Genomic DNA, 14,907 nt, shown 5'->3' with positions numbered 1-14,907 from the left:
TTTGAGTTTATCTTTGTGTATGGTGTAAGAGAATGGCTGAGTTTCATTCTTCTACATATAGCTGTCCAGTTTTCCCAGCACCATTTATTGAAGAGACTGTCTTTTTTTCCATTGTATATTTTTTCCTGTTTTGTCGAAGATTATTTGCCCATAGAGTTGAGGGTCCATATCTGGGCTCTCTACTCTGTTCCACTGGTCTATGTGTCTGTTTTTATGCCAGTACCATGCTGTCTTGGTGATCACAGCTTTGTAGTAAAGCTTGAAATCAGGTAACGTGATGCCACCAGTTTTATTTTTGTTTTTCAACATTTCCTTAGCAGTTCGGGATCTCTTCTGATTCCATACAAATTTTTGGATTATTTGCTCCAACTCTTTGAAGAATACCGGTGGAATTTTGATTGGAGTGGCATTAAAGGTATAGATGGTTCTAGGAAGTATAGACATTTTAACAATGTTTATTCTTCCGATCCAAGAGCATGGAATGGTCTTCCATCTTTTTGTGGCTTCTTCAATTTCTTTCATGAGTGTTCTGTAGTTCCTCAAGTACAGATCCTTTACCTTTTTGGTTAGGTTTATTCCCAGGTATCTTATGGTTCTTGGTGCTATAGTAAATGGAATCAATTCTCTAATTTCCCTTTCTGTGTTTTCATTTTTAGTGTATAAGAAAGCCACTGATTTCTGTACATTGACTTTGTATCCTGCCACATTACTGAATTTCTGTATGAGTTCTAGTAGCTTGGGGTGGAGTCTTTTGGGTTTTCCATATAAAGTATCATGTCATCTGCGAAGAGAGAGAGTTTGACTTCTTCATTGCCAATTTGGATACCTTTTATTTCTCTTTGTTGTCTGATTGCTGTTGCTAGGACTTCTAATAATATGTTGAACAAGAGTGGTGAGAGTGAGCATCCTTGTCATGTTCTTGATTTCAACGGGAAGGCTGCAAGCTTTTTCCCATTGAGGATGATATTTTCTGTGGGTCTTTCAGAGATAGATTTTATGAAGTTCAGGAATGTTCCCTCTATCCCTATACTTTGAAGTGTTTTAATCAGGAACGGATGCTGGATTTTGTCAAATGCTTTTTCTGCATCAATTGAGAGGACCATGTGGTTCTTCTCTCTTCTTATATTAATTTGTTCTATCACATTGATTGATTTGTGAATGTTGAATCATCCTTGTAGCCCAGGGATGAATCCCACCTGGTCATGGTGGATAATCTTTTTAATGTGCTGTTGGATCCTGCTGGCTAGGATCTTGTTGAGAATCTTAGCATCCATAGTCATCAGTGATATTGGTCTGAAATTCTCCTTTTTGGTAGGGTCTTTGCCTGGCTTGGGGATCAGGGTAATGCTGGCTTCATAGAAAGAGTCTGGAAGTTTTCCTTCTGCTTTAATTTTTTGAAACAGCTTCAGGAAAATAGGTGTTATTTCTTCTTTGAGAGTTTGGTAGAATTCCCCAGGGAATCAGTCAGGTTCTGGGCTCTTGTCTTTTGGGAGGTTTCTGATCACTGCTTCAATCTCGTTATTAGATATCAGTCTATTCAGGTTGTCAGTTTCTTCCTGGTTCAATTTTGGGAGTTTATAGTTTTCCAGGAATGCATCCATTTCATCTAGGTTGCTTAGCTTATTGGCATATAGCTGTTGATAATAACTTCTGATGATTGTTTCTACTTCCCAGGTGTTAGTTGTGATCTCTTCCTTTTCATTCATAATTTTATGAATTTGGGCTTTCTCTCTTTTCTTTTGGATTAGTGTGGCCAATGGTTTATCGATCTTATTGATTCTTACAAAAAACCAGCTTCTAGTTTCATTGATATGTTCTACTGTATCTCTGGTTTCTACCTCATTGATCTCATCTCTAATCTTGATTATTTCCCTTCTTATGTATGGAGTTGGTTTGATTTGTTTTTGATTCTCCAGTTCTTTAAGGTGTAGAGACAGCTGGTGTGCTCTGGATTTTTCAATTTTTTTGAGGGAGGCTTGGATGGCTCTGTATTTCCCCCTTAAGACCGCCTTTGCTGTATCCCATAGGTTTTGGACCGAAGTGTCTTCATTCTCATTGGTTTCCATGAATTGTTTCAGTTCTTCTTTGATCTCCTGGTTGATCCAAGCATTCTTAAGCAAGGTGGTCTTTAGCTTCCAGGTGTTTGAGTTCCTTCTGAACTTTTCCTTGTGATTGAGCTCCAGTTTCAAAGCATTGTGATCTGAGAATATGCAGGGAATAATCTCAGTCTTTTGGTATCGGTTGAGTCCTGATTTGTGACCCAGTATGTGGTCTATTCTGGAGAAGGTTCCATGTGCACTTGAGAAGAATGAGTATTCTGTTGTTTTAGGGTGGAATGTTCTGTATATATCTATGAGGTCCATTTGGTCCAATGTGTCATTCAATGCTCCTGTTTCTTTATTGATTTTCCGCTTCGATGATCTATATCTGAGAGACATGTGTTAAGATCTCCTACTATTAATGTATTCATATCAATATGACTCTTTACCTTGATTAACAGTTTTCTTATGTAATTGGCTGCTCCCATATTGGGGGAATAGATATTTACAATTGTTAGATCATCTTGGTGGATAGTCCCTTTAAGAATTATGTAGTGTCCTTCTGTATCTCTGACTACAGTCTTTAGTTTAAAATCTAATTTATCTGATGTGAGAATCGCCACCCTGGCCTTCTTTTGAGGCCCATTGGCATGAAAGATGCTTTTCCAACCCTTCACTTTCAGTCTGGGTGTATCTTTAGGTTCAAAATGGGTCTCTTGTAGACAACATATGGATGGTCCTGTCGTTTTATCCAATCTGCAACCGTGTGCTGTTTTATGGGCGCATTTAGGCCATTCACATTAAGAGTGATTATTGATAGATAAGTTTTTATTGACATCGTGGTAACCACGTTCTTACTGGTTAAAGAGTGAATGCTTTCCCCCTAAGATCAGGAACAAGCCAAGGATGTCTGCTCTCACCACTAGTATTCAATACTGTACTACAAGTACAGTGCCATCAGGCAAGGAAAAGAAATAAAAATCACTTACATTGGAAAGGAGGAAGTTAAACTTTTCATTCACAGACAACATGATTGTCTATGTAGAAAATCCAATGGAGTGTACTAGATTCCAATGGAAGCTCTTAGAACTAATAAGTGATTTTAGCAAGGTTGTAATATACAAGATCAATATCGAAAAATTAACTATTTCTGGCAACAATATTTAGAAATTAAAATTTTAAGAATAACACAATTTACATTTTAAAAAATGTGCCATACAAGGAGAGATCTCTGCAAGACCTGTATGAAAACTATAGACCCTGCTGAGAGAAATTAAAGATCTAAATAAATAGAGAGATATATTGTGTTTATGGGTTTGAAGATTCAATATTTTTAAGTCAGTTCTTCTCATATAGATTTCTAAAATTGCAGGCCATCTCTAGCAATATCCCAGCAAGACATTTTGTAGATATTGACAAGATGATTCTAAAATTCATATAGAATGAATATAGAATAGCCAAACAACTTTGAAAAAAGAAAGACTTGGAGGGTGAAAACTACCTGATTTCAATAATAATATAAAGCTATAGAAATCAAGGCAGTGTGATAATAGCATAAAGATAGGCAAATCTATCACACAGAATAAATGGTTTAAAAATAGATCAACACATACATGAACAATGGGTTTTCAACAAAGGTGCAAGGGCAATTACGTGGAGAAAAAAGTCTTCAAAAGCTGGAGATGGAATAATTGGATATATGTATACAAAAATAGTGAATTTTGATTCCTACCTTGCACCACGCACAAATATTAACTCAAATGAATTATCTGTCTAAATGTAAGACATGAAGTTATAAATTGTATGGGAGAAAAACTTTGTGAACTTGGCTTAGGAAAGGATTTCTTGGATTTGACATCATGATCTATAAAAGAACAAATTGATAAACTGAACTTTATCAAAATGAAAACTTATGGTCTTCAAAGGAAGAATAGAAAGAAAATCCAAAGACTGGGAAGAACATAGTTATAAGTCATATATAGGAGAACCAACACTATTGACTCCATCTCTCCACCTTTAGCCATCTGTTCCTTCAAGTCTGATCACTGACAGCCCCCCTCCTCCCACCATCACCACTGCAGACTTCTGGGACCCCTTGGAGATTAATAGGCACATCTTAGAAATGCCAGCCAAGGCCAGGATATGGGGGAGGCTTCCTTTGGCCCTCTGTAAATTTGTTAAAGATAACCTAATCTCTCGCCTTCCTCGTACAGGTGGTGCCACAAGATCTAATGGAATGTTTGATGTCAAGTAGGTGTAACTGAACCCTTCTGTCTCACTACACTGCCCTTCTGCCAGTCCCCTTGCACTGTCAAATCTGTCGACCAAGGTCCAGACTTTGTGGAGAACAATTGCAGAGCCGGATTGTCCCCCACCAAATCTTCCCTGTGAGTATGTTACCCTGAAAGTAACTCTGTGTTAAAACTGTATGGACTGGCCTGCTTCATTTTTCAGTCTCAAAGTGCCTTCTTGATTTGGGGAATACTTGCTAGTCCCTCCCCCACCTTCTAACAGTTGTATGTCTAATAGAGGAATTTTATCTAAATATCTAAATATTTTCCCAAATGCAATAATAAGAACAATGAACCAATTAAAATTAGGCAAAAGATTTAAATAGACTTCACCAAAGAAGTCATACAGATAGTAAATAGCTACATGAAAAAAAAATGCTCAACATCATTATTCACTAGGGAAATGTAAATTAAAACTGCACTGTTATCTCCCAGATACCTGTTGGATTAAAGTGTGGGTGAGGATGTGGAAAAAATGGATCTCCAGTAAACTTCTGGCAGCAATATAAAATAGCCTCCTTGGAAACACATTGGCAGTCTTCTTTAGAAGTTAAACCTATGCCTTATATGCAATGCAATTATTGCACTCCTGGGTATTTAACCAAGAGAAATGAAAGCATAATTGTATATAATGATGTGTACAGTAAAGCTCACAGCACCTTAATGTTGCAGTGGCCCCAAACTAGAAATAACCTTAGTGTCCATCTTCAGGTGAATGGATACACACACTGTGGCATATCCATACAATGGAATACTACTTGGCAATAAAAAGAAACAAAGTATAACATCCAGTAACCTGGATGAATCTGGACACAATTATGCTGAGTGCTCTGTGACTCAGTTCACATAAAATCTGAGAAAATGCCAACTAATGTATGAGTAGTGTCAGAAAGCTGATGAGGGAGGAGTTGAAGGAGGGATTACAGAAGGGTGTAAAGAAACTTTGGAAGATGTACATATATTCATTATCTTGATTGTAGTGATTGTCTCAACAGTGTCAAAATTTACCAAATTCTATGCTTTAAGTGTGCAGTTTGTTCATTATACCTTAATAAAGCCATCTGAAGAAAAAAAAAAAAAGTCTGGGGGGCACCATCTATGTTAATATGGAACTATGTCCATGACAAGCAAAAACAGAAGTTCCAGAACATTACGTACAGTTTGATTTCAGATTTTAAAAGAACTAATGTTTAAGAAAAAATAATAAAATCCTTACCCTATGAAGGTACACTTTTTGTGTGTGTGTATATTGATGGTCTGGTAGTTTATACAATGAACTATTGCGGTAGTTAGCCCCAGGGAAAGAGATGGGGCACAGGACAGAGAGGTAATATATACATATTTAACACCGACCTCTTACCACTTTTGATATTTTAAGTTTCATCTATTTGCATATTAATAAATCGTGACCTTTCCCCGGGGAGGCTCATTTCTAGGAACTGGAACTCTAAGTTCACTCTCCTTTGGCCCTCAGTTTGACAGCGCAGGGGTCACAGAGGTGTAGCTGAAGACCAGCAGGCAGAAGCCCTCCCACTCACGCCCGGAGGAGGCGCCCCCGGGACCTCGGAGCAGGTGTGCGTCCGCGCACGTGGACCTCCCGAGGAAGGGGGAGCAGGGCGCATGCGAGGCGGGGCCGGGGCGGGGCCGGGCAAGGCCGGCCCAAGGGACTACGGCCACTGCAGCTGCCGGGGTCTCGGTCTGCGTCCCCGCGCCTCCAGCTCCTTAACCGCCACTGGAGCCCCGGCGGGGTGGTCTGTCACTCCCGAGCGGACGCACACAGGCGCCCGCGGAACTCCCGCGGTTACAGGCTTGAAGGTAGCAGTTCCTTGTGGGGGTCGCAGTGGTCTTAGAGGGGTGCACCCCCGCAGACTTTGAGGGAGTCGGGGGCCGGAGCCCGGGTTCTGCCTGACTCAGGCGAGTGGCGATGTGGGGATGGGGAGGCGCCGTCGGTCCCAGCGCCCGCTCTGGGCACGAGGAGGCGTGACCTGGCCTTGTCGCGGGGCCGCTGCTGACGCGGGCGCGGCCCTAGGATGGGGGTGGTGGGAGCCCGGTGGCGCGGCCCCACTCCAGACCGCGGGCCGGGCCGCTTGGCAAAGCCGGCATTTGATTTGCCCGGGGTGGGGGTGGGTGTGTCGTCTAGCCAGTTTTATGGCTGCGCGTGGTTCGCTTCTCACCGTGTGCGTTTTTCCAACAGGGGCCTGCGCGGGACCCGCCTTCCTGAATTCGGTCATTTTTTCCCATCTTTGGAGGGTAAGCTTTGAGGGGATTGTCTGCATCGTAACGCGGCCCTCGAACGCTCCCTCGCGGATATTTTGAATAAGGGTAGTTGGGGATAGTGAGCGGTGGTCACTGATAGACGGGTTCGCTTTTGCAGAACATCTGGAAGGGTTTTAGGTAACAGGAGGGTAGCGGAGCGTTTATGTCTGCCACAAAAAAATGGCCAAGAGAGAAGCAGAGACCAGCCTTTCCCGTGGCTTGGGAGAGTCTGCACTCAAAGGTGGACTAGTTTTGCCTTGGCACGTGCGCAGACATTCTTCCAAAAATTTTAAGTTGAATGAATTGATTATATTCTCAGAAAAATGTTGCAAAATGCTTTCTTGAAACCCTTGTACTAATGTTAGATCCCTTAATGTGACCAACCCTAGGATTGGGACCCTCCTCCCCAGTTCCGAAGGTTTCCCTGTAAAGGGCCTGGCTTGGTGTCCTCACTGCCTTTTCTTTTTGAGTCTGGCCTGTGAGGTTGGGAGTGGAGAGGGTGGGGATGGGGGAATGGAGAGGGAAAAGCAGCCTAACAGCCTCCCCTCCCCAGTTCAGGGATTCTTACAGATTGCCTGGTTCTGATTCTCTGTAATAGAGGATTACAGGTGCTTTAAGTCTACGTATATTTTGAAAACTTCAGTTTTCCTATGAGTCACTAAAAGGAAAGACGCCTATTTTAAAATTTAAATTTTTCTTTTTACTTGTTTAAATGAGTATACTTAATACCACAGAGAGACTTTGGAGACAGTATAGAAAATTGCTAAATCGGTGGTGAAATATGAGAACGCCAAAATTCTGGAAATCAGTGCTAGAAAAGATTTACTTGATATAATACTTATTCTGTTTGTCTTGTTGAATCCTTGATGATATTGTAATTTGACTTTTGTATTCTTAAAAAAATGCAGTCTTTAGATTTAGATGGCAACTAAGGTGACGTCGGCTGCAAAGAATATAAATGTTTATTTTACAGTATCTCTAAAAAAAAATGTTTTTCTCTGTCCTTGAGTGATATTTATTGGGAGAAAGTGTTGGCCCTTAACATAATTGGCTCTATTATTAGAAAGTTGTGTGTTTGAAAGCTGTGTTTTGAAGCAGATCTTCAGTTCTCCTGCCCCGGCCACTTTCTGATTTTGGTAGCAGCAGTAAGATTTTTAGGGTGCTGGTTTAGAAAGCAACTTAAATAAAGAGCATTTCGTAGTTATTTCTGTTCATTTTCATCTTGGTGCTTCCAACAACTTTGTCTAGCCTTTTAGGTAGTTTTGAATCTTTATTCTCTTATCTGTAATATTTATACAACATTTCTAGCGTTGTGACGATTGAATACTTGAAACTTTTCAAAGTACTTCCTTTGTCTTCATTTAACCAATCTGGAAGAATCTGGCGATGCTCCAAAAGGTGGTTGTTTCCACTGCAGGCACCAGGTTGGCTTTGGATGTTCAGTCTTTCATTTATTCTGTCTTTGAAAATGTTATTCTAAAGAAACCTTTTGGAGTTTCTTAGATACTCAGAAGATCCAATTCACATGGTCACCTGTTCCACCAAATTAGTAAACATAATAGAAAGGAAAATCGGGGTAGGATGGTTAGCGAAGTCACTGACTGGACTTTGAGTCATTGTTACATTCTTTCCCAAATGCTAATAAACCTTTTTCAAGCTCTGGAATATTGCAGTTGTAAGTTTGTCTCATCACTTGATCGGGTCTCATATTCTGGTTTTAAGTTCTCCTGTTGCTCAGAATTCTGATAGTGACTCAGAAACAGCAATCAAGTTTCTTCAGTACCCAGGGAAGTAGTTCATCTGGTCCTGAAAACTCCAGTGAATTGATCTGAGATAGGTGCTTGCTCGCCATCCTCTTAGGCTTCTAGTGATTTACTGTTTATGTACCATTAGTACACTACTGCTGTATTCTCCAGCACACAGGAGGGCCTGCAAACACAGAGCTGTCTCGATTACCCAGTAGAAAAGTTTCTGCAGTAAGTAAACTTGTGTGTGACATCTGACGAAGGAAATACAAGTCACTTGACTTGTTCCTTCCCTTATTTGTGATGTTCTTTTGAAAATGGTGCCAGTAGCTCCTTTTCTGCCTACTTCTGGAGTAGAATAAAAAACGGGAGAACCAACCTTGACATTACCTTGTAAATACGGGTAGTGGAGGAAGAAATTAAATTGTGGATGTTGGAGCTCAAATTCTTTCTCCCTATTTGTTCACCAAAGCTCTGTTAGGAGTAAGATTCAGAGAGAAATTGAGACCTGGCAGGTAGCACACAGCAGTCCAGATTTTAGTGCATTAATGGGTTGTTTCCTCCACCTCCCCTGTACCATTGAATTTGGCTTATGAAGGTAGTAGAGTGCATTTATTTATTTACTTTGACTTTACAACATTTATTCATGATGCCAAGGCAGTGAGTATTATCCTGGTGTAGACCCATTATTATTTTCTTCCATGTCCATAGACTGCTCACAACTCTGGCAAGTTAACTTTGCCTGAAATTGGTTGGACCTCAAAGACAGTATGAATGAATGGACTGAGTATGAATGAATCAATTACATCTGTCAACAAAAATGAAAAACTTAAAAAACTACAGTTATTAGATGAGTCAAACTATATTCAATTAAATTTTTATGTCTTCTTATTTAATTATTGTAACTGTAGTGGCATTATGTGCTCTTAAAATCTGGAACTGAAAGATTTACACAGCCTATAAATAAATGTAAGCTTGGACTACTTAGACACTTTGTAAAATCTCTCCATACATGTTCATTAAAATAGAAATATTCAGAACCCTTTGTTTGATCCATGGCTTTCTTAGTAGATCTTCTAGCCTGATTCCTGGCAAAGGTTACCATATTCCCGCTCACCTAGCCAGTTGTTTGGATGGACCAGGTTCCTCCCGAGTACAAAACAGTTGTTTGGGAATCAACAATTTCATAACAAAATCCTTCAACATAATGCGATGATAGGTAAATGTCCTAAGCATAAAAGTCACTGGATTTTTACTTATACATTCTGATGAAGGTGTTTTTGTGGTATTTTGCCAAGCTAGGAAGTGAGATCAAATGGATGTTGGTGAGTACCCCATGGCAGCAGTTCATTTGCTCAGAGTGAACTATAACTTGGAAGCCTTCTTTACGTAAGAAAGTTGGCAGTTTGAAAAAGCAACCATCAGTTTTTTTTAAATGATCCTGTATGTTTAGGTTGGAGTTTTTTATATAAAGGTTTTTCAAGCTGATAAAGATTAATTTGCCTTGCATTCTAAGATATATTTAACTGATGTTCGTCGATACTGACTTAAATATAAAGCATTTGACTTTTAGATGAGTCTCAGACTCTGAAAATGAATGTTCACAAAGAAAAAGAAAATTAAAATATTATTTTAATAGGATGACTGGTATTCATTGAATGTCTGTCATTTATGGTGATTCTGTCAGTGAACTGGCAATTTAATATTTTGCTGAATAAATGAAACAATCTGTCCACGTTACCTAGAGTCACTTTAATGTACAGCACATTCCTTTTGTTTACAACTGCAAGGCAGTTTGCTAACCTGACCTTTCATTGAAATCTTATTTTCCTTTTGGCTGTGCTGCTTTTCCAGTAAGGGATTATATTAGGGATAACTCTTTTTGTGATCACTTAGTGAAAATTTAACAATCCATTCTGTAAGTTTACCAAATGAAACACATAAAAGCAAAATGCCCATTAATGTGCTTCATATCAGAATTTAGGATCCATCCTTCATTCTTTAAGCTTCCCTGGGCCAATGTATTTCATTTTAGTGAATTAAAATTAAAGAGTAGGGCAGCCATTTCAAAATAAGCATATTTTGCCAAAATAAGCATGTTTTAAATATGCTTTGAATTATTGGTGTCAGCAGTTTGATGTATTCTGTATTATTGGGCCAGTTCTCAGTTATGTGTATAACTAGTTGAGTCATATTTAATGTGTGTGGTAGCTCTTTGCCTCATGCTTGAGATACAACTTTGCACCTATTTTAGTTTTCCAAACCCTAAAGATGTCCTTTCATTTTGTTCAGCAACTATTATAGGTCAGCCCTGCTTTGGGATCCAGCTCTCTATTATGGCTAAGAAGTATTTCACATCAGGCAGAGATATATATATTTCTAACATTCAAGGATGAAAAGAGAGTTAAGTAGTCAAGCAAAGTTAAATAAAGTTGAGAGCCATTCCTACCATTATTTTGCCTCTCAAATAATTGTATATATAAAGCACTTTGCATTCTTATGTAGACTATATGTACACAGTAACCCTATATATTTGGGTATATCTAGACTTGAAATTTGTTGTAACTTAGGTGTGTCTCAGGCTGGCTCCTCCCTGGACATTCATCCTGCCTTTTTGTTGGGGAAGAATGTTCATCCCTTTGCTGTTTTACGTTTGCTACTGAGGGTCAGGTGTGTTGCTACGCCCAGTTTCTCTAGAGTTGCTGTGTCCTGGGTGTAACCTGGAAATTGTGCTTCAAATTAAGTAACGAAATTAGTTTAGAAAAATTCACTGGACAATTTAGTACAAGAATGACTGCAACGTTTCTTTTCTTTTTTTTTTTTTTAAGATTTTTATTTATTTATTTGACAGAGAGAGATCACAAGTAGGCAGAGAGGCAGGCAGAGAGAGAGAGAGGAGGAAGCAGGCTCCCTGCTGAGCAGAGAGCCCGATGCGGGACTCAATCCCAGGACCCTGAGATCATGACCTGAGCCGAAGGCAGCGGCTTAACCCACTGAGCCACCCAGGCGCCCCTGACTGCAACATTTCTTAAGCCTTTACTGTGTTCTGGTACTTATGGACTTTAATCCTCCCAACTGCCTTATGAAATTAGGTACTGCTGTTTTCCATGCTTTTCAGATGAGGAACCTGAGGCTTAAATTTATGCAGACAAGATCACATGGTTAGTCAATGGCTGAGCTGGGGCTTTTCCAGGCCTCTGCTTTTGATAATGTTTTACTGTCTTTCAGGACCCCAGGAGTTGTTAGCAGAATTGCATGGTGTTGATTTCTTCTCTGTAGGAGATAGTAAGAATATAGTAATTGACCAGTAATAAACTTGCGAGACACACTGCTTCTGTGGACATTTCCTCCCAGAAGCCTCCCCAACCATTCCCTCCCATACACGAACTCAGTCACATGTCATTGCTTTATTCTTCCAGTGCGACTTGTCCCAATGTCAGGGAAGGCATTTATCATGGTCCTTCACCATTTGACCGTAGCTCTTGGAGAGCAGGCTCCCTCTTACCTCTGTATCTATAGCCTGTGGGAGTACCTATCAGTGCATGATAGTGGAAGATTACTATTAAAATATGCTTAACTGTTTTTCATTTTCTAATGTTACTCTGTGCAGTTGGAGTACAGATGTCTGATGGAAATGTGGATCTTGTATGATCACAAAATCTTTTAATGTTTACAGAATGAAGAGGAACAATTTATCTCTTGTGAATAAAATCGTCCTGTCTTCACCAGCAGTGAAACAACCAAAAGTTGGCTTCTTCTCTTCTCTCAATCACACCCACATGCACACTGTCCTTCTAGACTGGGGGAGTTTGCCTCACTATGTAGTATTACGCATTTTTCAGTATCTTCCTTTAATAGATCGGGCCCGGGCGTCTTCCGTATGTAGGAAATGGAATGAAGTTTTTCATATTCCTGATCTTTGGAGAAAGTTTGAATTTGAACTGAACCAGTCAGCGACTTCATATTTTAAGTCCACACATCCTGATCTCATTCAGCAGATCATTAAAAAGCATGCTGCCCATCTCCAGTATGTTAGCTTTAAGGTAAGAAAAATAAGCATTAAATAGAAACAACTTAGGTTTTGTTAGTGTCATTTTCGTGTGTCTAGATCCTTGTGCCGAGGCAGTCGGTGAATTTTGCAGAATTTTTACTCCAACCTATGTCCTGTTTTTCTGAAATCGTTTGCACAGATTGAAGTGTACAACTTGAGCTGTAACTTAAACGTCAGTTGCCTTCATCTGGATGGTACTACTAAAATTCAGGTCATTGTAAAGGATTGGGAAGCATAGAGCACTTAGAAAGTTACGCTGTCATCAGCTCTATTCCTCACTTTTTGTCTGAGACCTTTTGTGGAAAGAAGAAATACTAATTTGTTGTATAGTTAGATGGAATAAATACAGTTTTGCATTGGGATTCTGTTACATAGTTAAATTGCCAGTAAGTTTCTGATAACTCACCTTCAGGAAATGAAGATTTAAAATTGTTTTTATAGGTGGATAGTAGTACTGAATCAGCGGAAGCTGCCTGCGATATACTTTCTCAGCTGGTAAATTGTTCTATCCAGACCTTGGGCTTGATTTCAACGGCCAAGCCAAGTTTTATGAATGTGTCAAAGGTAAAGATGCCGGGCTTTTTTGTGAGAGACACAAAAATTCTCAAATATTTCAATGTAGGCAAAAAGAATTATTTTCCATAAAACAGGCCACATCCTCCTTATCTTCAAAGAATTACTTAAAGCAGGTCCCTATTGATTAGCACTTACTTTTGCTGAAATAGCTTATGTATGGCTTCATCCTTTCGACATATTTTGTAATTCTAATTGTTGTTTCTATAGTAGCTATCATTAATATAAAATTTAGATGTTATACTTGGAACTTTCAAGTGCCAGTTAGTTTCTTTGAATATAAACCATGTATGACCAGTAGTGGATGTTTTTCTTGTAATTCTGTAGCCTCTCCATTGGAGGTTAGAACAACATAATACTAAATGAACTATACCAGTTAGGATGACGTCAGATTCTGTGTAATAGAAACTCCAAAACAATAGTAGCTTAAACAACATGGCTGGAGTTTCTTTTACATTAAAGAAATCCATGCATGAGCAGAGCCTGTATGAAGTTGTTAGGACTCCAAGCTCCCTTGAGGCATCTTGTGTTCTTGTAGGTGTTTCAGATGGCTTTCTGAGCTCCAGCCATCATGGTAGGAGGCTGGAGGAAAGGGGGAAAGAAGGGCATGCCACTGTTTTTCAAGAACCCTAGCCATGAGTACTGTGTAATGCTTTTGTTGATATCTCACTGACGAGCACTTAACTGTGTGGCCACGCTACGTTTCTGGGTGAGGAACCATTTTTTAGCTGACTGGTAACGTGCTCAGCTCAAAATTGCAACCCGATTAGCAAAGAAAGAAAGGATGAATGGGTGTTAGGAAGCCACCAGCTGTCTCTGACACTCAGAGAGATGCACGACTTTGCCAGAAGCATAAACTAATAACTGTCTTCATTCAGGCTTCATCTTGGATCCTATCTCCTCAGGCAGGCCTTCCTTGCCCACTTTGCTAAAGCAGCACCCCTTCCTCCAGTTACACTCTGATGTGTTACAGTATTTTTTTTAATGTCATTCTTTAACATGTTTATTCTCATCCCCTACAACAAAGTGTACGCTCTTTGAAGGCAGGGACTCTGTTTTGTTTATTTGCTGTTACAAGCCAAGAGTTAGAGTAGTGCCTGATACATAATAAACATTAATTTTGGTTGTCAGTAAAACTGGCCGATGGAAACCTTCCTGTAGTAAGGTTATCCTCTTCCTGTGGAAGAGGATAGGGGAATAGTAGCATCTTCTCACTCATAAACTGGGTCATGGCTCTCAAGCATTTCCACCAGCCTATTTATCTTTTTGAGAGATAGGGAAAATGGGTCATTTGGGGATTAGTGTAATATAAGCAATCAGATGGAAACTTAATACTTCTCAATAGTTATTTCCTTGTGTATGAGTGATGGAGTCAGCTTCGCCTGAAATTCTTAGATTCTCAGCTATCTCAGATGCCGCACATCAGCTTTGGTTCTGGGGAGCTGGTGCAGTCGCTGGGGTGAGGCAGCCACGATGAGCACACCTCCTTGCAGGCTCCGCCTCTACAGTCAAATGGCTGAGTGGCTTCTGGCAAAGTCCTGCATCTCTCTGAGTGTCAGTTTTTTCACCTGTAAACTGGGAAAGGATAGGGTAAAAATAGAGTATTTTGCTAGACGTAAAGAGTGCTAAAGGAATTATGTGGACAGCATGATGAGGTAGGTCCTGTAATGCTGAAATACATCCTGCAGGACTAAGAGTCCAGTGAGAATTGATTAAAGGGAAAATAAGCCTTATATTTCTTAAGGAAAAAGTAAAGTATTTCTCTCATGATTTTTGGCACAATAAAATTTAGCAAAGAGATCTAGCCATCCATCATTTAAAAATTTATATTAATCAATATATAATTATTATAAATCAGTATGGTTTCTAATAAATGAATGAGAGTTATAACCAATTGGTCATTGTCATAGGAGTATTAGTATCTTTGGCAGAATCCACATTGACTTTGAAAA

General features: G+C 39.6%; 1 protein-coding gene across 2 annotated transcripts in view; it reads left to right on the top strand.

The window, feature by feature from the left end:
- Positions 1–14,907, top strand: part of LOC122891419 (F-box/LRR-repeat protein 21) — a 59,453-nt gene that overhangs the window by 32,915 nt on the left and 11,631 nt on the right. For both annotated transcript variants that reach the window (XM_044227060.1, XM_044227051.1), the window contains exons 2-5: positions 4,253–4,426; positions 6,525–6,580; positions 12,008–12,374; positions 12,824–12,946. In XM_044227060.1, coding sequence (XP_044082995.1) covers positions 12,009–12,374; positions 12,824–12,946 — 489 coding nt within the window. In that variant the 5' untranslated portion in view covers positions 4,253–4,426; positions 6,525–6,580; position 12,008. The remainder of the gene's footprint in view (positions 1–4,252; positions 4,427–6,524; positions 6,581–12,007; positions 12,375–12,823; positions 12,947–14,907) is intronic.

This window comes from Neovison vison, chromosome 1 (genome assembly GCF_020171115.1).
Source record: "Neovison vison isolate M4711 chromosome 1, ASM_NN_V1, whole genome shotgun sequence".
Taxonomy (NCBI): Eukaryota; Metazoa; Chordata; class Mammalia; order Carnivora; family Mustelidae; genus Neogale; species Neogale vison.
This window is presented reverse-complemented; position numbering and strand designations above follow the sequence as displayed.